This window comes from Triticum dicoccoides, chromosome 3A (assembly GCF_002162155.2).
Source record: "Triticum dicoccoides isolate Atlit2015 ecotype Zavitan chromosome 3A, WEW_v2.0, whole genome shotgun sequence".
In the NCBI taxonomy this organism is placed as follows: domain Eukaryota; kingdom Viridiplantae; phylum Streptophyta; class Magnoliopsida; order Poales; family Poaceae; genus Triticum; species Triticum dicoccoides.
Genome location: NC_041384.1, coordinates 758,359,339 through 758,384,573, shown reverse-complemented (window position 1 = coordinate 758,384,573; position 25,235 = coordinate 758,359,339). Strand labels below are relative to the sequence as shown.

The 25,235-nt window shown below is 45.4% G+C and overlaps 1 protein-coding gene across 1 annotated transcript; it reads left to right on the top strand.

The window, feature by feature from the left end:
• The first annotated feature begins 15,138 nt into the window (after positions 1 to 15,138).
• Positions 15,139 to 21,337, top strand: LOC119273699 (ankyrin repeat-containing protein NPR4-like). Its single transcript, XM_037554778.1, has 4 exons — positions 15,139 to 15,197; positions 18,453 to 19,087; positions 19,433 to 19,968; positions 20,630 to 21,337. Exons 2-4 carry the CDS (start codon positions 18,469 to 18,471, stop codon positions 21,227 to 21,229), a joined length of 1,755 nt encoding a protein of 584 aa, XP_037410675.1. The 5' UTR covers positions 15,139 to 15,197; positions 18,453 to 18,468; the 3' UTR covers positions 21,230 to 21,337.
• Positions 21,338 to 25,235: the final 3,898 nt, after the last annotated feature.

Below are 25,235 nucleotides of genomic sequence, written 5' to 3'. Positions count from 1 at the left end.
GCACACTTGGCTGTTGCTCTTCATCCAACCCTTGTAGATGTTGAAGAAAAGGTAGCCATCCATTGTAGCGTAGTGGATGTGGTCTATATCTAGTACATTCCACTGCCATGCATGGCGATGAAACGTGTAATGAGGTTTCTCCAGTTTACCATACGAAGGATGAACCATGGCTCCTGCCAGGGTCAGTATTGAAGGCCGACAAGAGGACACCAGCCATTTCTTCTGGAGGTCGAAGGTGTTGCCTACAACGAGGCCTATCCGACGCAGGACTTCTTTGTCGTTACCAAAGTCTACAGTAACGTATTTCACTGTTTTGTCCTTGAGGAAGTTCTAAAAATCCTGGCACTCAACGTCGGCATGGCATATGTGGTAGACCAAGCAAACATTATGTACGCAAACCTGGATCACGGCGGGCTTCTTCCTCTCTTCGTCCTTTAGATCCTTCTCTCGTCCCAGGACTGTGGTGTACTCAACATCTAGCCCAGCGACCCACTCATCATCTGAGTTTTCGAACATGCGGCTGAAGCGAGAAAGGCATCCTTTCACCGTCACGGAAGAACGGGTGTAGATGACGTCGAACTCATCGCCGGTGATGGTTCTAACCTTGTACTCATCGCCGATCGTGGAGATTTGGGACGCCATGGATTTGGGAGGAGGGTTAGGATTAGTGGAACTGCCGTAATGTGAATGGACGAGACGACTAGGAGCGAACCGCCGTAGTATTAAAGGACGTGCGGGGACGAGTAGGAGCGAACTACCAGCGTGTGAACGACAGGGTAGTGGCTTTCCATTCTCCCATGATACGGGCTTCCAAGAGCCCTTGGATCTGAGATCGAACGGTTGCATGGCGTGATTCTAGACCTATGGGTGAATATCCTATCCTGGAGGGTTATTCTGCAAATTTTTAGCAACTTAGCATGCGATCGTTTGATCTCAGGTCCAAGGGCTACCAGCAGCCCGTATCATGGTCGTGCCTACCATGACCGTCGCGTCGCTCGCGCGGTCGCGCCCTTGGAGATTTAACACGGCGTGTTAGGCTATCTGATGTTGGCATGTCATACATAACCATCACTTAGTCACTCATACTACAACAAGGTTGGCTATAAGTGTATTTTTTTACTCCTCTATATCTGTTTGTTCATACTCAAGGAAGAAACGGTGCTAAGCGTGTGTATTTATTGCATTTGCCAAGGAGTAACCTCTTCGAATGAAATGGTGTTGCTAAGTTTGCTTCATTTAATTAGCTATAGACTCAAAATTGTCTTTTCACCTAGGTACACGCGCTTAGCACCATTTCTTCCTTGGGTCACCAAACTAGTCTCTCTCTTCTTGATTAACTTGCCACATCAGACTTTATGCCTATGTGGCAAGCTTAAGCACCTGTAGGAGCAAGTAAAAGTAAGTACAATAGTGCGCTTTACATGGCATTTTTGCATATGTGGAGGAAAGAGAGGCAAGGAAAAAGTGGAGAAGTGGGCTCTCATGCAAGAGCCAGCCTCTACTACATGGTGGAGCATTGGGAGAGGCATCTGTATGGAGGTGCTCAGGAATCTGGGAGACTCACGCCGGTCGTAGCACCGCAGTTAAAATGATAATGGCAAGTCAAATCACGGGGCCCCACCTGTCCAGCAGTAACTCGCTATCAAATCACACAGCCCTACGTTTGCAACAGCCTACTCCCTCGTCTTCTCGCGTCTCTGTCGAACCGACTAGGCGGAACTGCCCCGTCGCCTACCGCGCAGGAAAAGCCCCGCCCTCGACTTTTAAATACAACTACATCCTCTTAAGAATCCAATGATATACTTTTTGTGACATAGTAACTCATATTTAGTTAGTCAAATGGATGACCTAGAACTACGTGCAGGCCCTATAAACCGAGACACCTAAAAATAAAAAACCGAAACAGAGAGGGTAGTTCAGCACGTATCTTTTTAGATCAATATAGTCGGGATTCACCAAGGAGCAAAACCAAGTGGTAGGCTGCTCCTGTTGTGTTGGCGTAGCAACTCAAGCAGGGTCAGTCCGCACACGAAATGGCAACACACTTAATAGGAGCCCTTTGGCCGACATGTGGCTCATCCACCGTCTTGTTCCATGTGCGATGCACCAAATTACAGTTCGGAGCAGCGGTTGGAATTGGAGCCACCCCGGTCGTAGCGCCGCAGTAGTAGAAAATGAGCGACGAGGGGTCAAATCACAAAGCCCCACCTTTCCCGCATTAAGCTGGACGGACGTAGCAACCATCATTTCACTCTAGGGCGCAAGAGCATAAAGAAAAGAGAAAACAATGATGCGTGTGATGTCTACTACACAACTTTCTTCTTGTAGACGTTGTTGGGCCTCCAAGTGCAGAGGTTTGTAGGACAGTACCAAATTTCCCTCAAGTGGATGACCTAAGGTTTATCAATCCGTAGGAGGCGTAGGATGAAGATGGTCTCTCTCAAGCAACCCTGCAACCAAATAACAAAGAGTCTCTTGTGTCCCCAACACACCCAATACAATGGTAAATTGTATAGGTGCACTAGTTCGGCGAAGAGATGGTGATACAAGTGGTATATGGATAGTAGATAAAGGTATTTGTAATCTGAAAATATAAAAACAGCAAGGTAACTAATGATAAAGTGAGCGTAAACGGTATTGCAATGCATTGAAACAAGGCCTAGGGTTCATACTTTCACTAGTGCAAGTCCTGTCAACAATAATAACATAACTGGATCACATAACTATCCCTCAACATGCAACAAAGAGTCACTCCAAAGTCACTAATAGCAGAGAACGAACAAAGAGATTATGGTAGGGTACGAAACCACCTCAAAGTTATTCTTTCCAATCAATCCGTTGGGCTATTCCTATAAGTGTCACAAACAACCCTAGAGTTCATACTAGAATAACACCTTAAGAAACAAATCAACCAAAACCCTAATGTCACCTAGATACTCCAATGTCACCTCAAGTATCCATGGGTATGATTATACGATATGCATCACACAATCTCAGATTCATCTATTCAACCAACACAAAGGACCTCAAAGAGCGCCCCAAAATTCCTACCAGAGGATCATGACGAAAATGTGTGCCAACCCCTATGCTTAGGTTCATGGGCGGAACCCGCAAGTTGATCACCAAAAACATACATCAAGTGAATCACGTGATATCCCATTGTCACCACAGATATCCACGGCAAGACATACATCAAGTGTTCTCAAATCTTTAAAGACTCAATCCGATAAGATAACTTCAAAAGGGAAACTCAATTCATTACAAGAGAGTAGAGGGGGAAGAAACATCATAGGATCCAACTATAATAGCAAGCTCACGATACATCAAGATCATATCATCTCAAGAACACGAGAGGGAGAGAGATCAAACACATAGCTACTGGTACATACCCTCAGCCCCGAGGGAGAACTACTCCCTCTTCGTCTTGGAGAGCACCGGGATGATGAAGATGGCCACCAGAGAGGGATTCCCCCTCTGACAGGGTGCCGGAACGGGTCTAAATTGGCTTTCGGTGGCTACGGAGGCTTCTGGCGGCGGAACTCCTGATCTATTCTTCGTTTTGGAAGTTTTACGATACGTAGGTATATATGGGTACAAGGGGTACTGTTGGGGAACATAGTAATTTGAAAATTTTCCTACACACACGCAAGATCATGGTGATGCATAGCAACGAGAGGGGAGAGTGTGATCTACGTACCCTTGTAGATCGACAACGGAAGCGTTAGGTTGATGTAGTCGTACGTCCGCGGCCCGACTGATCAAGCACCGAAACTACGACACCTCCGAGTTCTAGCACACGTTCAGCTCGATGACGATCCCCGGACTCCGATCCAGCAAAGTGTCGAGGAAGAGTTCCATCAGCACGACAGCGTGGTGACGATCTTGATGTACTAATGTCGCAGGGCTTTGCCTAAGCACTGCTACAATATTATCGAGGACTATGGTGGAAGGGGGCACCACACACAGCTAAGAATATGATCACGTGGATCAACTTGTGTCTCTAGGGGGTGCCCCTGCCTCCGTATATAAAGTCTCAAAGGGGGGGTGCGGCCGGCCAGGAGAGGCGCGCCAGGAGGAGTCCTACTCCCTCTAGGAGTAGGACTCCCCCCCTTTTCCTAGATGGAATAGGATTCGCGGAGGGGGAAAAGAGGAGAGAGAGGAGGAAGGGGGGCCGGCCCCCTCTCCTTGTCCTATTCGGACCAAGGGGGGGAGGGGCGCGCGGACCACTTCTGGCTACCTCTCCTCTCTTCCACTAAGGCCCACTAAGGCCCATATACCTCCCGGGGGGTTTCGGTAACCTCCCGGTACTCCGGTAAAATCCCGATTTCACCCGGAACACTTCTGATATCCAAACATAGGCTTCCAATATATCAATCTTTATTTCTTGACCAATTCGAGACTCCTCGTCATGTCCGTGATCACATCCGGGACTCCGAACAACCTTCGGTACATCAAAACGCATAAACTCATAATATAACTGTCATCGAAACCTTAAGCGTGTGGACCCTACGGGTTCGAGAACAATGTAGACATGACCGAGACACGTCTCCGGTCAATAACCAATAGCGGGACCTGGATGCCCATATTGGTTCTTACATATTCTACGAAGATCTTTTATCGGTCAGACCGCATAACAACATACGTTGTTCCCTTTGTCATCGGTATGTTACTTGCCCGAGATTCGATCGTCGGTATCCAATACCTAGTTCAATCTCATTACCCGCAAGTCTCTTTACTCGTTCCGTAATACATCATCCCACAACTAACTCATTAGTCGCAATGCTTGCAAGGCTTAAGTGATGTGCATTACCGAGAGGGCCCAGAGATACCTCTCCGACGATCGGAGTGACAAATCCCAATCTCGAAATACGCCAACCCAACATGTACCTTTGGAGACACCTGTAGAGCACCTTTATAATCACCCAGTTACGTTGTGATGTTTGGTAGCACACAAAGTGTTCCCCCGGCACACGGGAGTTGCATAATCTCATAGTCATAGGAACATGTATAAGTCATGAAGAAAGCAATAGCAACATACTAAACGATCGGGTGCTAAGCTAATGGAATGGGTCATGTCAATCAGATCATTCAACTAATGAAGTGATCCCGTTAATCAAATAACAACTCTTTTTCCATGGTTAGGAAACATAACCATCTTTGATTAACGAGCTAGTCAAGTAGAGGCATACTAGTGACACTCTGTTTGTCTATGCATTCACACATGTATTATGTTTCCGGTTAATACAATTCTAGCATGAATAATATCATGATATAAGGAAATAAATAATAACTTTATTATTGCCTCTAGGGCATATTTCCTTCAGTCTCCCACTTGCACTAGAGTCAATAATCTAGATTACACAGCAATGATCCTAACACCCATGGAGCCTTGGTGCTGATCATGTTTTGCTCGTGGAAGAGGCTTAGTCAATGGGTCTGCTACATTCAGATCTGTATGTATCTTGCAAATCTCTATGTCTCCCACCTGGACTAGATCCCGGATGGAATTGAAGTGTCTCTTGATGTGCTTGTTTCTCTTGTGAAATATGAATTCCTTCGCCAAGGCAATTGCACCAGTATTGTCACAAAAGATTTTCATTGGACCCGATGCATTAGGTATGACACCTAAATCGGATATGAACTCCTTCATCCAGACTCCTTCGTTTGCTGCTTCCGAAGCAGCTATGTATTCCGCTTCACATGTAGATCCCACCACGACGCTTTGTTTAGAACTGCACCAACTGACAGCTCCACCATTTAATGTAAGCACGTATCCGGTTTGCGATTTAGAATCGTCCGGATCAGTGTCAAAGCTTGCATCAACGTAACCGTTTACGATGAGCTCTTTGTCACCTCCATATACGAGAAACATATCCTTAGTCCTTTTCAGGTATTTCAGGATGTTCTTGACCGCTGTCCAGTGATCCACTCCTGGATTACTTTGGTACCTTCCTGCTAGACTTATAGCAAGGCACACGTCAGGTCTGGTACATAGCATTGCATACATGATAGAGCCTATGGCTGAAGCATAGGGAACATCTTTCATTTTCTCTCTATCTTCTGCAGTGGTCGGGCATTGAGTCTGACTCAATTTCACACCTTGTAACACAGGCAAGAACCCTTTCTTTGCTTGATCCATTTTGAACTTCTTCAAAATCTTTTCAAGGTATGTGCTTTGCGAAAGTCCAATTAAGCGTCTTGATCTATCTCTATAGATCTTAATGCCTAATATGTAAGCAGCTTCACCGAGGTCTTTCATTGAAGAACTCTTATTCAGCTATCCCTTTATGCTATCCAGAAATTCTATATCATTTCCAATCAATAATATGTCATCCACATATAATATCAGAAATGCTACAGAGCTCCCACTCACTTTCTTGTAAATACAGGCTTCTCCGAAAGTCTGTACAAAACCAAATGCTTTGATCACACTATCAAAGTGTTTATTCCAACTCCGAGAGGCTTGCACCAGTCCATAGATGGATCGCTGGAGCTTGCACACTTTGTTAGCTCCCTTTGGATCGACAAAACCTTCTGGTTGCATCATATACAACTCTTCTTCTAGAAACCCATTCAGGAATGCAGTTTTGACATCCATCTACCAAATTTCATAATCATAAAATGCGGCAATTGCTAACATGATTCGGATAGACTTAAGCATCGCTACGGGTGAGAAGGTCTCATCGTAGTCAATCCCTTAAACTTGCCGAAACCCTTTTGCGACAAGTCGAGCTTTGTAGACAGTAATATTACCGTCAGCGTCAGTATTCTTCTTGAAGATCCATTTATTCTCAATCGCTTGTCGATCATCGGGTAAGTCAACCAAAGTCCACACTTTGTTCTCATACATGGATCCCATCTCAGATTTCATGGCTTCAAGCCATTTTGCGGAATCTGGGCTCACCATCGCTTCTTCATAGTTCATAGGTTCATCATGATCTAGTAGCATGACTTCCAGAACAGGATTACCGTACCACTCTGGTGCGGATCTCACTCTGGTTGATCTACAAGGTTCAGTAGTATCTTGTTCTGAAGTTTCATGATCATTATCATTAGCTTCCTCACTTATTGGTGTAGGTGTCACAGAAACAGGTTTCTGTGATGCATTACTCTCCAACAAGGGAGCAGGCACAATTACCTCATCAAGTTCTACTTTCCTCCCACTCACTTCTTTCGAGAGAAACTCCTTCTCCAGAAATTTTCCGAACTTAGCAACAAAAGTCTTGCCTTCGGATCTGTGATAGAAGGTGTATCCAGTAGTCTCCTTTGGATATCCTATGAAGACACATTTCTTCGATTTGGGTTCGAGCTTATCAGGTTGAAGCTTTTTCACATAAGCATCGCAGCCACAAACTTTCAGAAACGACAACTTTGGTTTCTTGCCAAACCATAGTTCATAAGGCGTCGTCTCAACGGATTTTGATGGTGCCCTATTTAACGTGAATGCGGCCGTATCTAAAGCATAACCCCAAAATGATAGCGGTAAATCAGTAAGAGACATCATAGATCGCACCATATCTAGTAAAGTACGATTATGACGTTCGGACACACCATTACGCTGTGGTGTTCCGGGTGGCGTGAGTTGCGAAACTATTCCTCATTGTTTTAAACTTACACCAAACTCGTAACTCAAATATTCTCCTCCACGATCAGATCGTAGAAACTTTATTTTCTTGTTACGATGATTTTCAACTTCACTCTAAAATTCTTTGAACTTTTCAAACGTTTCAGACTTGTGTTTCATTAAGTAGATATACCCATATCTGTTTAAGTCATCTGTGAAGGTAAGAAAATAATGATATCCGCCACGAGCCTTAATATTCATCGGACCACATACATCTGTATGTATGATTTCCAACAAATCTGTTGCTCTCTCCATAGTCCCGGAGAACGGCGTTTTAGTCATCTTGCCCATGAGGCACGGTTCGCAAGTACCAAGTGATTCATAATCAAGTGGTTCCAAAAGTCATCAACATGGAGTTTCTTCATGCACTTTATACCGATATGACCTAAACGGCAGTGCCACAAATAAGTTGCACCATCATTATCAACTCTGCATCTTTTGGCTTCAACATTATGAATATGTGTGTCACTACTATCGAGATTCAATAAGAATAGACCATTCTTCAAGGGTGCATGACCATAAAAGATATTACTCATATAAATAGAACAGCCATTATTCTCTGATTTAAATGAATAACCGTCTCGCATCAAACAAGATCCAGATATAATGTTCATGCTTAACGCTGGCACCAAATAACAATTATTTAGGTCTAATATTAATCCCGAAGGTAGATGTAGAGGTAGCGTGCCGACCGCGATCACATCGACTTTGGAACCGTTTCCTACGCGCATCGTCATCTCGTCCTTAGCTAATCTTCGCTTAATCCGTAGTTCCTGTTTCGAGTTGCAAATATTAGCAACAGAACCAGTATCAATTACCCAGGTGCTACTGGGAGCATTAGTAAGGTACACATCAATAACATGTATATCACATATACCTTTGTTCACCTTGCCGTCCTTCTTATCCGCCAAATACTTGGGGCAGTTCCGCTTCCAGTGACTAGTCTGCTTGCAGTAGAAGCACTCAGTTTCAGGCTTAGGTCCAGACTTGGGTTTCTTCTCTTGAGCAGCAACTTGCTTGTTGTTCTTCTTCAAGTTCCCCTTGTTCTTTCCTTTGCCCTTTTTCTTGAAACTAGTGGTCTTGCTGACCATCAACACTTGATGCTCCTTCTTGATTTCTACCTCCGCAGCTTTCAGCATTGCGAAGAGCTCGGGAATAGTCTTATTCATCCCTTGCATATTATAGTTCATCACGAAGCTCTTGTAGCTTGGTGGCAGTGATTGGAGAATTCTGTCAATGACGCAATCATCTGGAAGATTAACTCCCATTTGAATCAAGTGATTATTATACCCAGACATTTTGAGTATATGCTCACTGACAGAACTGTTCTCTTCCATCTTGCAGCTATAGAACTTATTGGAGACTTCGTATCTCTCAATCCGGGCATTTGCTTGAAATATTAACTTCAACTCCTGGAACATGTCATATGCTCCATGACGTTCAAAACGTCGTTGAAGTCCTGATTCTAAGCCGTAAAGCATGGCACACTGAACTATCAAGTAGTCATCAGCTTTACTCTGCCAGACGTTCATAACATCTGGTATTGCTCCAGCAGCAGGCCTGGCACCCAGCGGTGCTTCCAGGACATAATTCTTCTATGCAGCAATAAGGATAATCCTCAAGTTACGGACCCAGTCCGTGTAATTTCTACCATCATCTTTCAACTTTGCTTTCTCAAGGAACGCATTAAAATTCAACGGAACAACAGCACAGGCCATCTATCTACAATCAAACATACATAAGCAAGATACTATCAGGTACTAAGTTCATGATAATTTTAGGTTCAATTAATCATATTACTTAAAGAACTCCCACTTAGATAGACATCCCTCTAATCCTCTAAGTGATTACGTGATCCATATCAACTAAACCATGTCCGATCATCACGTGAGATGGAGTAGTTTCATTGGTGAACATCACCATGTTGATCATATCTACTATATGATTCACGCTCGACCTTTCAGTCTCTGTGTTCCGAGGCCATATCTGTATATGCTTGGCTCGTCAAGTATAACCTGAGTATTCCGCGTGTGCAACTGTTTTGCACCCGTTGTATTTGAACGTAGAGCCTATCACACCCGATCATCACGTGGTGTCTCAGCACGAAGAACTTTCGCAACGGTGCATACTCAGGGAGAACACTTCTTGATAATTTTAGTGAGAGATCATCTTATAATGCTACCGTCAATCAAAGCAAGATAAGATGCATAAAAGATAAACATCACATGCAATCAATATAAGTGATATGATATGGCCATCATCATCTTGTGCTTGTGATCTCCATCTCCGAAGCACCGTCGTGATCACCATCGTCACCGGCGCGACACCTTGATCTCCATCGTAGCATCGTTGTCGTCTCGCCAATCTTATGCTTCCACGACTATCGCTACCGCTTAGTGATAAAGTAAAGCATTACAGCGCGATTGCATTGCATACAATAAAGCGACAACCATATGGCTCCTGCCAGTTGCCGATAACTCGGTTACAAAACATGATCATCTCATACAATAAAATTTAGCATCGTGTCTTGACCATATCACATCAAAACATGCCCTGCAAAAACAAGTTAGACGTCCTCTACTTTGTTGTTGCAATTTTTACGTGGCTGCTACGGGCTTAAGCAAGAACCAATCTTACCTACGCATCAAAACCACAACGATAGTTTGTCAAGTTGGTGATGTTTTAACCTTCGCAAGGACCGGGCGTAGCCACACTCAGTTCAACTAAAGTTGGAGAAACTGTCACCCGCAAGCCACCTATGTGCAAAGCACGTCGGGAGAACCGGTCTCGCGTAAGCGTACGCGTAATGTCGGTCCGGGCCGCTTCGTCCAACAATACCGCCGAACCAAAGTATGACATGCTGGTAAGCAGTATGACTTATATCGCCCACAACTCACTTGTGTTGTACTCGTGCATATAACATCAACACATAAAACCTAGGCATCGACATGATATGAAAGTTGCTGTTATGCTTCATGGTACAAAAGTTGCTGTTATGCTTCATTGTCCCAAGGATTTGGAAACTGCTGTGGCTCTTGCCGAATTGCAGGAGGAGGTCATCGACATGATGCGCCAGGACCAGGAGGCCGCGGCTGGGCCGAAGGGAAAATCCCCGTCCTCCAAGGGATGTCGATTCACGACCAGACCGCCTTTGCCAGTGGTGGTGCCTTCGGCGGGGGTTCTTTCTAAGGGATCACCTTCCTCGGCCGGATTGGGTGGGACGGATGGCCGCGCAGTCCAGATAATGCACGGATCCCCATTGCCAATTCACCAATGGACGACAAGCTCCGCACACTACGAGCCTACCGCAAGGCACACATGCTTTGTTTCACTTGTGGCGACCGTTGGGGTCCTGGCCATGTTTGTGCGGCCACGGCGCCATTACATGTCATGGAGGAACTCGTGGGTTTGTTGACGCCACCCACGCCACCTGAATCTCCGGCGTCGCAGGACACTTCAGACGATGATCTTTGCCTATTAGCCACTGCTGCATCCACAGGAACCGAAGCTCCAAAGTCCTTCCGCATGCTATGCACACTTAACGGCAAGACGTTGTTGATGCTGTTTGCCTCTGGATCCTCCCATAGCTTTATCAACACTGACATTGCAGAGTCTTTGCCTGAAGTTTAACCTATGGCACGACCCTTGCGAGTGAAGGTGGCGGATGGAGCCGTGACAAGCTGCACTATGGAAGTGTCGGTCTGTGAGTATGAGATACAGGGGCATCGATTCCAGTCTACTCTGAAGCTGTTCCCTTTGGGCAGTTACGACATGATTCTTGGAATGGATTGGCTGGAGTCCTGGGGGTTGATGACAGTGAACTGGGGCAGTAAATACATGGTGTTCAAGCATCAGGGAAAGTTCGTTCAGTTGCATGGAGTATCAGCAGTGGTGACCGAGTGCCCAACCATTTTGACAGTCCAACTGCAGCTTATGCAAATACAAGAGTCAGTAAGATGTCTAGTGCAACTATGTGCAATCAAGGTTGATGTTGAAGCGGCTAAAATACCTACAGCAGTAGGCGCTTTGCTCAAGGAATTTGCTGCTTTGTTTGATGAGCCTAAAGGATTACCTCCTTCCCGTCCTTTTGATCATGCTATTGATCTGCTGCCCAGAGCTGCACCAGTCAACATCTGGCCTTACCGATACAGTCTAGCGCAGAAAGACGAGATCGAGAGACAAGTGGCAGACATGCTAGCTCAGGGGATCATTCAAATTAGTCACAGCCCCTTTTCGTCTTCAGTTCTCCTGGTTTAGAAGAAGGACGGAGAATGGCGCTTCTGCGTAGATTACCGACACTTGAATGCGATAACTATAAAGAATCGGTACCCTTTGCCGATCATCGATGAATTGCTTGATGAGTTGCATGGATCCAAATGGTTCACCAGTTTGGACTAGAGATCGGGTTATCACCATATTCGGATGAGGCCATCGGATGAAGCTAAAACTGCATTCCAGACACACCACGGCCACCTTGAGTTCAAAGTGATGCCTTATGAGGTGACCGGGGGACTTAGCACGTTCCAGGGTGGAATGAACATTGTGCTTGCACCTCTTCTCCGCCACGGGATTCTCGTGTTCATCGGTGACATTCTGGTGCATAGTATCACACTGGAAGGGCATGTACTGTTGTTGCGAAAGGTATTCCAGCTGCTCACGGAGAATCAAATGAAGGTCAAACTGAGCAAGTGCGCGTTTGCGCGCAATCAGCTGGCATACTTGGTCCATGTCGTCAGTGCAGAGGGGGTGCGGACTGATCCAACAAATATTGACAAAGTGCAGAAATGGCCTAGCCCTCAGTCAACTAAGGAAGTGCGACAATTCCTGGGTCTGGCATGATATTACCGGAAATTTGTTCGTCACTTTGGCATCATTAGTCGACCTCTGACCGAATTGCTGATGAAGGGAGTGGTGTTTCGATGGACACCGCAGCATGAGCAATCCTTCCAGGCACTAAAAGGGGCACTAACTAGCGCACCAGTTTTGGCACTGCCAAATTTCTCCAAGCCATTCGTGGTGAAAACGGATGCATCAGACCAGGGGATCGGTGCCATACTGATGCAAAATCAGCATCCAATCGCATTCTTGAGCCAAGCCTTGGGTCCCAAACTCCATACTCTCTAGACATATGAAAATGAGAGCTTGGTTGTGCTAATGGCTGTGGAACATTGGAGACCCTACCTGATGGCAACGGAATTTATTATCCGAACAGATCACCGCAATTTGTCTTGCCTCGATGAACAAAGACTGACAACCCCTTGGCAACATAAGGCGTTGACGAAATTGTTAGGTCTGCAATACCGGATTGAGTACCGCAAGGGGTCTGCAAACCAAGCCGCTGATGCTTTATCTCAGCACCCTGAAGCTACAGCAAATGCGATCTCTGTCTGTGTACCTCGATGGTTGGAAGAAGTGAAAACTGGCTATGCTCAAGACCAGCAGTGCTCTAAAATCTTGGCAGATGCAGCAGTCCAAGAGCCAGCAAAAGGACCCTTCCGCGTCCAGGATGGTCTGATTCGCTACAAGGGGCGAGTGTGGATTGGCAACAACCCCGCTTTCCAGAAAAAGGTGTTGGAAGAACTGCACTCATGAGCAATTGGGGGGCACTTTGGAGTCCAAGAAACCTACAGTCGTGTCCGTCCGAATTTTGCTTGGCCGCAATTGATCAAACCATCAAGGCATTTGTGAAACAGTGTTATGTGTGCAAACAAGCTAAACCAGAGCATGTTAAGTACCCAGGATTGCTACAGCCATTGCCGGTGCCCGGGGAAGCATGGTAGATGGCCACTCTTGACTTTGTGGAGGGATTGCCTACATAAAGAGGGTTCAATTCAATTCTGGTTGTTGTGGATAAGCTCACACGTTATGCACATTTCATACCACTTCGACATCCATTTTCAGCTTTCCAAGTAGCGAAGGCTTACATGGACCATGTCTTCAAATTCCATGGGCCTCTAGATAAAATGGTCTTGGATAGTGACCGGATTTTCACCAGCAAGATCTGGCAGGAGCTTGCTGAACTCTCTCATATCAAATTGAATATCTCCTCTGCTCAGCATCCTCAGACAGATGGCACCACAGAGCAAGTCAACCAATGCATGGAGCTTTACTTGCGATGTTTCGTCCACAATTGCCCTCGCAAATGGATGGACTGGATATCCTTGGCAGAGTTCTAGTACAATACGTCATACCATTCCGCGCTCAAATCAACTCCGTTTGAGGTGCTGTATGGACACAAGCCAAGATTCTTTGGTATCTCCAATGTGGTCGATGCTACTGTGAAAAATTTGGCGTAATGGACGCAAGACCGAGCAACAATGGTGGCCCTTCTGCGACAACACCTGAATCGGGCTCGCCAATGGATGAAGGAAAATGTGGACAAACACCGGTCTGACAGAGTGTTTGCGGTCCACGATTGGGTCTACCTGAAGTTGCATCCATACGCCCAATCTTCGGTGGCGACTCGAGCTAACCATAAACTTTCCTTCTGCTACTTCGGACCTTTTCAGGTGTTGCAGCGTGTCGGGGAAGTGGCTTACAAGCTTGACTTACCGGAGCACGCAAGGATTCACCCGGTGGTGCATGTCTCTCAGCTCCGGGCTGCTGTTCCTCCCAAGACCGCGATCATGCCAGAGTTGCCTACTCTGGACGATGACTTGCTGCAGTTCCAGGTACCTGAGGAGATCCTGCAGCGTCGCGTCATGCAATGTGGGACGCGTCAAGTAGAGAAAGTGCTGGTTCACTGGTCCGGGTTCCCAGCTTCATTGGCGCTGTGGGAAGATGCAATTCCTCTCAAGTCTCGCTTTCCCAGATCCTTGGCTTGGGGTCAAGCCAAATCTAAACGGGGAAGGAATGTCATGGGAACTACTACAGTGGGCTCAAAGACAGGCGTTAACTCAACTCCAGCCCGGCCCAAACGGGAGAGAAGGCCCAACAGCCGCTACATCGGCCCAGCCTGGAGCAAGTGAAGACCGTATATGTAGTGAGTGAGTGGAGTGCTAGGGTATCATTGGATCACCGAACCTTTCGGCCGCCGTTGGGCGTGTATCTCCCTCCCCATCCCAGGCTCTATTCCTCAATCCCCAATTCTTGCTGCTACATAATTCCTCTCTGTAATCGAGTTGTTGAGGACGAACTGGTAGATCAATTGAGCCAGAGTTATGTATCGTATCACTATTAGAAGTAGATCCATGGGATCCCATATATAATAATACCAAAAAGCGAAATACTCCCTCGTCCGGAAATACTTGTCCGAGGAATGGATGTATCTAGATATATTTTAGTTCTAGATACATCCATTTGTATCTATTTCTACGACAAGTATTTCCCAACGGAGGGAGTACAATACAAAAACGAGGACTTGAATCCTGAGCAGCTGGTCAAGGACATTACTGAATCAAGTGCGGAGGCCAATGCAAGGGGTCATTAGTTTAATGCTCCATCACATGGCTAATCAACTTGATGACTCCCAGCGCTCCATTAGTCCCTCTGCTCGCCTTCTCCATAGAACATTAGTGAGCGGGCTGCTGGATCTCTTCATCTTTGCCACTACGTCTCTCTGCTATTGTGCGAGGTGAGTACCTGCTATTTCACCATATTTATGCCCATTTTTCTTGTTATAGCTACCTTGTTTCTTCCATTGCGAGTTTGATTTTACGACATTTTCTTGCGTCTCATGTGAGACACAGTGGTCTAGTCTAACTTAGATGTTTAGATTCAAAAATCACAATGGAAACAACAACAAAATGAAATGCACAGGTAGCGGAAATGGAATGATAAAACATAACTTTGTTTGCTTGCTTTATATATGTAACTGCATTGCCTTGTTTGATTTAGTCTTTTAGAGAACATGGTTAGAACTTAGAAGAGAAGTATTTTGGACAGCAATTCCGCTTCACACCTTGAACGTTGCTGGCAATGGACCCAACTCCAAGACAAATGCATGAAAAACATCACAACTTCATGCATCAAATGCAAGAACACATAAATCACATTAAGAAAATCACAAAAACCGCAATCCAAACATGCAAAATGCTCACCCAACTTTAGAAAAGAAGACACCAGATCCACCTTCACGCTGCCGATAATCACATCTACCACATCGGCTGTTCTTGCTCGGGTACCCACCGGCTCCTTGCCCACCGATCCACATCCGCTGGCTATATATGTAGCGCCCCCCACTGCCGCAGCCAAACTCTGCAGTACAAGGTGAAAGTTTATCATCTAGTTTTTCCATCAAAGTAATTGTATTATTGATAGTTCAAACTTGAATCCTGTATTCTGTTTTCCTCTGTCCATGCGGAAGGCGACTCCTTCATATTCCACGTTTTACATTCTAAAGTGCTATAGTAGTATATCTGTTTTGCAATGACCATGTAGGCGCCTATTGAGTTAAACAGACTCATTCGACCGAGGTCAAGTAGAGTATATACAACAGCCAATCCAAAATAGCATCTCAAAAAAGGAAAAGGAAACCCAAAATAGTTGGTTTGAACATGTTACTGCATGTTACCATTCAGCTACTCAACATGTCATTATCTGCACCTGGTTTCTTTATTCGAAGGGTTGCTGTTCATTAATTGATTGGATCTAGCTAAACCCAACTAGCTAGTTGCAAAATTGATCTTTGAGGGATAAGTTTTTATAATGAATCATACATATACTAGGACATTAAGGGCCAAAGCCCATCTTCCCATCCTAGCTCATTGAAAATGAAAGACAGTCTGATCCAGCAGGTCATCAAGGTTTTCATTCTGGATCTTAACAGCGTGCGGTGACACTCAAGGTTCCATCTTAATTATGGTGAATCGACTGTTACTTGCCAAAAATTGAGTGCTACAACGGTAATGTGTATCAGTAGCTTACTGAATGGGTACACAAAACTTGGACATTACTCTTGTATGTTTTTTTAAGTACAAGACCATGACTGCGTTTCACTGAGTCTGGAACTCTGGATCAGGTCAAATTTACTGTTTACTAAAGATGCTATCAACGTGCTAATCAACTACTCCCTATGTAAACTAATACTACCTCTGTCCTGGTTTATTGGTCCCTTTGTAATTTGTGTTGAATTTTGACCAAATATTTAACTGACAAAATGTTAGTGCATGTCAACAAAAATTATATCTTTGGATTCGTATTTGACCATAGTTTTCAATGATATAATTTTTGGTGACGTGCATGAATATTTTGTTAGTTAAAATCATGGTCAAAATTTGACACAAAATACAATGGGGACTAATAAACCAGGACGGAGGTAGTAGTAGTACTAAGATAGTGATCTAAAATGTCTTATATTAGTTTACAGAGTGAGTACTACATAAATCATCTTATAATTACTAAATGATTGAGTAATTAATCTTTTGACATTAGTTCAGTGGGCGCCCAAATTTTGTCTCAACTCTGCATGCAGAAGTGGACAGGCTGGGGCGTGTACTAATTTTTGTGGATCGATGTACTGGCAGCTCCTCGATCCATGTTGGGTTTTCTTTACTAGTATGAAGCAGGTCAGTTTTTTGGTAGATGAAAAGGGCCAAAGCCCCTTCTCTTTGAAAACCAAACACAGTCTGATCAGGCCAAGTTTTTTTATTGGATCAGTTGTGGATCTCGATAGCTGTCAAAGGCGTGCCGTGGCGTTAAAGCTGCCATCAGAGGGCCAATATCAAATGATCTATATGCACGAATGTCTAGACAAATTAAGCTAGTAATACCAAAGGGTTGCGTAGACTTTATAAATGCAGCTAGCTTTCGCCCCAGTAATGTGTTTAGGCAAGATTGTGCTAGAGGGAAATGTATCTGGAAATGGCGGGCGTAGCTAATTAATAGCATCAGTTAATATTCTTCGTCTCTAGTTAGCAGTCGACCCCATCATCCCTCAATTCTGATTGTGGAGACACTAGCCAAACAAAATGGGCTATATTTTCAAAAGGCAACATCTTAATCTTGTAGCTCATCCTTCCGACACCGATCTAAGACAACTAATATTCATTACAGGTCAGGTCAAGTTTTATATTGATTAGAAATGATACATGCACAAATTAACTCAAATTGAATTGGTACGTTGACTTCCCACTCCTTAAGTTGTTGCCATCGGCTCGCATGGAACTCTAGTGTGCCTGCCAGCTGTTCTCTTCATTGTGCGACTACCGTTCGTTCTCTCTGCGGTTGTCTGAGCGAGGTGTGTACTTCTACATCGACGAGATTAATCATGCCTAAGGATGTTTTTTCTGTTTCGTTTTGACTATAATTTGCTTGTTTCTTCCGTTGCTCGCTAGTTTGTTGTTTAGGGAATCTTCTTCCGTTGTTAGTTTGATTTTTATGGAATTTTCTTGCGCCCCCCTTGACTTGAGCCCCACAAACTCCATTGACAATTTGTCACGACCTCGCATGGAACTGCCGCCACCTCCACCCTCTCCCTACCCATTTGCTGAGGCCGCCTGCTACTCATCCTGTCATGGGCGTTGGCTTCTCTTCTTCCCCATCGCCAATGCAAGCTATTCTTCCTCCATTTACAGTCAATAAAGCTAGTAGTTCATTGGTTGTTTTTGACTATATATTATAAACATATATATCCCCATTTCTCTTCTCCATTGGAGTACCCCATTCACTTTTCTTTGTAGCCAAGTGCGTTACTTACTATTCCATCGAGTTAATTTATTCTTAAATTTTCTATAACTACCCCGTTTTCTGTAGCTACCATTTTGAATAATTTTAAGGAATCTTATTGCAAGTAGAATTAATGTTGGCATGGTTTACGGATTTCCTCATCAAAACTAGCGGCTAATCATCTACCATCATTGTATTTGTTCCCATTTTTCTCCTGCTGCAGTTAAATCGGAATATAGATGGCAGATAATATATCAACAACTAGTTCACTGGAAGGACGACATGAAGAGCTACAGATGGACCAATGCCTCCTGGAAGCAGCCACATCCGGTGATTCCGCATCAATGAAGGCCATGGCATCGCAGGATCGAAGCATGCTTCTTAGAACAACTCCAGCTGGGAACACCTGTCTTCACATATCGTCCATCCATGGCCATGAGGCATTTTGCACGGATGTGGTGGCCCTGGAGGCGCCTCTTCTCACTACAGTAAACTTGGATCGAGAGACGCCACTTCTCACGGCGGTGAAAAGTGGATTTGTCATCTTGGCTTCCGTTCTACTCCGATTGTACCGTGAACGGCGATTGAGCAAGGCAATCTTGGAAAAAGACATTGATGGCTGCAATGCACTGCACCATGCCATTCGGAGTGGCCACAGGAAGCTTGCGTTGGAGCTGATAGAAGCAGAGCCGGCTCTGTCGACACATGTGAATAGAATGAACGAGTCACCCATGTATATCGCAGCGATGAGGAATTTTACTGATATTTCAGAGAATTTACTTGAAATTCCTGATTCTGCTCATATGGGACCATGGGGCCAGAACACTCTGCAGGCTGCCGTGAAAAATGGAAACGCAGGTGAGAACAAGTGTGTGCATGTATACATTTCCCGAGTTTGGGACTGTAGGAATTGTCCATTGATGCCCTACAACCGCTGTGTGGGTGCATGTGGTTTCGTAGCATGGTTGCCTGCTGATCTATATAGTACAAGTGTACAACGAGATGCCGAATTATTGTTTACTCTTGGTATTCTGTTGCTCTATTAGTTTACAACTGGGAAAAAGAATTTGAATATACGGTATTATCTAGCGCACGGTACATTGATGTTCTGGAACTATTCTAATATACCGTTACTAGTCCTCACAAGGACTATCATCATCCCTTTGCTAATTAACCGTTGTTCATGTACTGATTTGTTTTCAGGTTTGGCTAAGAGAATTATGGAAACACGTCCTGGGCTGGCCAAAGAAGCCGATAACAATGGGTGTACTCCACTAAGTTCAGCTGTATACCGTGGCCTGGTTGACATGGCACGAGTATTGCTGGAACATGATTGCTCTTTAGGGTATGAGGTGCCAAGTAATGGTAATCCTTTCCTTAGTTGTGCTGCATATGAAGGTCACCTCGATGTTGCTCAAGAGCTTGTTAAACACTGTCCTGATACTCCTTACCGTTCAACACAAGATGCCTGTTGGACATCCCTCCATGTAGCTGTATACGAGGATCAAGTGGTGTTCACAGAATTCATTTTGAGGACCTCACAATTTCGGAAACTCATTAACATGCGAGACTCCAACGGTAAAACTGCTCTACATTTGGCAGTAGAGAAGTGCAATCCTAAAATGGTTGCTGCTTTGCTGTCTCACGATGATATAGACACAACTGTGCTTGATAACAAAGGTGTTACACCAGCTTGGGTATTAGCTCACGTCATTGATCATGCCAAGACTTTAAACTGGGTATGTATATTATCAATACACACGCACGATTACAAATAAGAAAAAAGAAACTACTTTACTGTATTGTTCTGAAAGCAACTCACCATAGAACCATCAATGCCGCAACATACAAATGTTTTTCTAGTCCACTATTTGGCTCCTTTCTAAGTCTAATAGTGATATAGAAAACTTTATATTAAAAATTGAAATTTTGTTTATAAATTTATATACTCCCTCCGTTCCTGAATTTACCATAATGTAGTGCGTATAGATTTTATTAAAAGTCCAACTTTGAAAACTTTGACCAAGTTTTACAGATAACTATTTATATCTACATACAAAATATATAAAATATATAAAGTATGAAAGTTCATTTTATAATGAATCTAATGATATAGTAGTAGCATTCTAGATTTAAATGTTTTTCTTGATAAATTTGGTCAAAGTTTGTGATGCTTGACTTTTCAAAAAATCTATATGTACTACATAATGGAACAAAGGGAGTAACATATTTGTACCTCCCTATTTCCAACATTGTCGACCACTTTGCTTATCAGTTTAAATATATGCTCAAATTTAATTTTGTTCACTTTTTCTCAATACTATAGATCCATGTAATAGAATTGCTAAGCTCTGTTATTACACTATGATCTCCATCTGCGCCTTCTTTGAATATATGCAGAATGAAGTGAGCATGCTTATGGTGAGAGCTGATCCCCGAGATGCCAACACTCTTTATAATCTTCACACCCATACCAAACACAAAGCGACCTTGCAATCAAGGAAGGAAGCGAAGTCACTAACTCAAACATACACAAGTAACACTTCGCTAGTGGCGATCCTCATCACGACAGTCACCTTTGCCGCTGCCTTCACCCTGCCTGGAGGATACAGCAATGACGCCGGAAGCGAGGGACTTCCCATCATGTCTAGGAAGTTTGCATTTCAGGCATTCTTGATTTCTGACGTCTTAGCAATGTGCTCCTCGTTTGCTGTCGCCTTCATATGCATCATAGCAAGGTGGGGAGATTATGAGTTCCTGATTTATTACATATCCGCCACTAAGAAGCTCATGTGGTTTGCATCCGTGGCAACAACTACGGCTTTTTCAACTGGTTTGTACACGGTGCTGGCTCCACATCTCCATTGGTTGGCTATTGCAATTTGTCTTGTGGTAGCTTTGTTGCCCATTCTCACGAAACTGTTGGGCGAATGGCCAGTTTGGAAGCTCAGATTACGGTTGGGAAAAGCTTTCAACTCAGACCTCCTTGACATGGTGTGACCTCAACAATTCAACTTATGGTTATGCTTTCTGATAATACTTTGCAATATGTAATCAACATTTTTTGACAGGCTGCTTGTTTTGTTAACTCATTGGCACAAAATATTACTACAATTCTTCTATTTGTTTCAAACTTAGGAGAAACTATTATACTCTTCTTGTGTTTCCACTCAAATCTTATGCATTGAGTCCAGCTCTATAGAGATGATTCATGGCATCTGCAGCGGCAATGGCCTTTTTTGCCATAGGCATGGTGCATTGCAGCATCACATCAAGCCATCCGCAGGGACAAGAAAACGGTATTTCTCACCAACATTTCTTTGAAAAACGGCAAGGTTTAGCCATTGGGAAACTAAGGATGACTCACAGGTCAGAGAAACCGACCCAATAGACTGAACGACAAACAACATTGAAGAACCGACCACCTAACTGACAGAGAAACCAACACCACAGGAGCGGAAGAGGACACAATAGGGACATGGTAAACTGAGCTGGTATGAGGTAGACAACGACCTCAAGCACTATCTACCACCTTCTTCTTCCTTCCCCGCCACCCGTGTATGAGTGCTTAACACTAAAACCCATGCTGGGCTGGTCAGAGATGACATCTGGATACTAAGAGCAATTCCAACACGGCGACCCATTTCGTCCGCCGCCGTCCGTTTGGGCTGCCGTGGAAAAAAGTGTTGGCCCAACGTGTCCGTTTCGCGTTCGTGCGGACCCATTTCCTACCCAAATTTAGGCATGAAATGCTTCGGCGCGGACGCAAAATGAACACGCCACGCGTCCTATCGGTGTTCCGCCACGTCCCCACATGGCGGCCAGTCAAATACCTCCTACGTCTTTATTAATGATGACCGCAGACCATGGGCCCACACGTCAGCGACGATGGGCGACCTTTTTTAATCTGAGCATGTGTGTGTGTGTGGGGGGTGGCGTCCTCATTCTCTTCCAGCCTCCCGTCTCCATCTAGCCACCCTTCTGCTCCCCCTTCGGCGACAACCCTAGCCACCATTCCACGCGCCACCATGGGCTTCTTCGCCGGCAATAAGAAGAGCTAGGCCCCCGCTAGCCCTTCGCGCGCGCTCCCCCGCTTCTTTCGACGCCCGCCTGCCCGACGAGGCAGCGGATAAGCGTCCCAGTGCACCAGGCGAGCTGGCATTGAGAGCACCGCATTCCCATCCCGTACCCCGACATCAGCATGCCACATGACTGGCATTTGGATGCGTGGAGGGCGGCGGTGCCGCGGAGGGCACGGGCACACGCGATGGAGGTGCGGTGCCGGCAGCAGCAGGTGATGCCGACAATGCCTCAACCTCGTCACATAGCAGACTCTCCTGATTGGGAGGTCTATTTCGCCCTAGAGCATGATGAGTAGCGCCAGCTCGGCATCCAACACGTGTGGGCTAGCACCTCGCCGCCCCTCGTGGTGTGCGACGAGGACCAGGAGGAGGAGGCCGCCTACTAGTCGCCGTTGGCGGCTGCCTCCATGAAAGCGAGGAGGAAGAGCGGCACATGGCAGCGGAGGAGGAGGACATGAAAGCGAGGAGGAAGAGCGGCATAAATAAAACTAAATAAAAGATAAAATATTTTTGGGTTTTTTGGTTTATAGATCTGAAAATAAAAGATTGCAAGAATAGTAAATCGGAAACTAATATGATGGAAAATAGACACGGGGGCCATAGGTTTCACTAGAGGCTGCTCTCCTGAAGGCAAATAATACGGTGGGTGAACAAATTCCTGTCGAGCAACTGATAGAAAAGCGTAAAGTTATGAATGTCGGTGTCAAAACCGGCGGATCTCGGGTAGGGGGTCCCGAACTGTGCATCTAAGGCGGATGGTAACAGGAGGCGAGGGACACGATGTTTACCCAGGTTCAGGCCCTCTTGATGGAGGTAATACCCTACGTCCTGCTTGATTGATCTTGATGATATGAGTATTACAAGAGTTGATCTACCACGAGATCGTAGAGGCTAAACCCTAGAAGCTAGCCTATGGTATGATTGTCTGTTCTCCTACGGACTAAACTCTCCGGTTCATATAGACACCGGAGGGGGCTACGGTTACACATAGTCGGTTACAAGGGAGGGGATCTACATATCCATATTGCCAAGCTTGCCTTCCATGCCAAGGAGAGTCCCATCCGGACACGGGACCAAGTCTTCAATCTTGTATCTTCATAGTCCAACAGTCCGGCCAAAGGATATAGTCCGGCTGTCCGGAGACCCATAATCCATGACTCCCTCAGTAGCCCCTGAACCAGGCTTCAATGACGATGAGTCCGGTGCACAGATTTGTCTTCGGCATTGCAAGACGGGTTCTTCTTCCGAATACTCCATAGAAGATTTTGAACACAAGAATAGTGTCCGGCTCTGCAAAATAAGTTCCACATACCACCGTAGAGAGAATAATATTTCCACAAATCTAATCCGCTGACACGTTTAGCAACATGACATCATGCCATGGCCCGGTCTTTATTCGAACCGTTATTCTCAACCAGCACTGCACATATCGCGAGGCAGTTTTCTTGACATGTCTTGTCAAGGCAGAGATTGTGTCCCCCTTATTACGGGATTCTCATCAATACGGACGTGGGTACCCCAATCGTGCCCGTTGGTATGACTCCTCGATTTAGGCAAGTCCCAAACGGCCACGAGGAGGACGCTTGATATTCACCCTCTTTATAAAGAGGCCAAGGCATGTTCCTTTTTCCCTCTTGTACTCAATCGAATCCTTCCCCGCCTCGAGTTCCAACACCCAAGGCTCAGGTCAGGCGCTTTGGACCTTCAACCATGTCCGGATCCAACCTTCAAGGTCGGTGGATGCCTTCCTCTGTCACAGAGGAAGACATCAAGAAGCTAAGAGAGGCCAGGTATTTGACCCTCGAAATCTTGGACAGGCTGCCTGCTCGAGGGTAGGTCATCCCCACTCCCGAACCTGGCGAGAGCGTTGTATTCATCTCTCACTTCCTCCGAGGGCTAGGCCTCGCTCTGGATCCCTTTGTTAGGGGGCTCATGTTCTATTATGGGCTGGATTTCCATGACCTGGCCCCGGATTCCCTCCTTCACATCTCGTTGTTCATCGTCGTGTGTGAGGCCTTCCTCCGCATTACCCCACACTTCGGCCTTTGGCTCAAGACTTTCAATGTGAAGCAAAAGATGATCGAGGGGCGACACGCCGAGTGCGGAGGTGCCGTAATAAGCAAAAGTGCTGATGTTCCATGGCCAGAGGGTTCCTTTCCCAAAGGTGTCTAGTTTATAGCAACGGGAGTGGTTTTATATCACAGCTCCCCGAAGTACCAAGTCGGTAGCCGCCCCTGCCTTTCGCTCGGGTCCCCCACTACAACTGACGTCATGGATCAACAAGGGGCTGAATTGGGGGCCAGTAAATGATGTGTCGATTTTGCAGAGTCGCATCCGAGATCTCCTTGAGAGAGATGTCAGCCTGGTCACAGTAATGCAAGTCATGCTAGTTTATCGAGTCCCGCCTTGCAAACGTCAGCCCCTCTGAATGTGGGAATTCAACCCGGAAGGACCGCGAACTATTCAGCACTTCATCGGCATTACGCTCGAAGAGATGTACAAATTGTTCTTCGAACCACAAATAAAGTGTCTGGACACCACCGAGGATGCGGGTCTGAGCTGTAATCGCCCAGATACCCAAGTAAGTAATCCCGTGGCCGAACACACTGTCTTTTTATTTATCATAACATCATTATAAAAAGTCACTCCTTGACCAGGACTGGGTAACAAAGGAGAAGATGATCAGGTGTTCGGGCCCCCTTCCCGAAGGCTCATCAAATCCAGTGCTAGCCAGAATGCTCGAGCCGGCGCCTTATCAGGCGCCCTCAGGGGAAGATAAAGGGGGGAATAAAGAGGCTGAAAGCAGGCCTCACTCATTAATCATCCAATCCGAAGGAATTAGCGCCTCCACGAAGGAGGATAACCAGGGAGAGGAATCTGAAATTCCCTCTCCCCAAGGAAGGAAGAGGACCACCTCTGAAGAC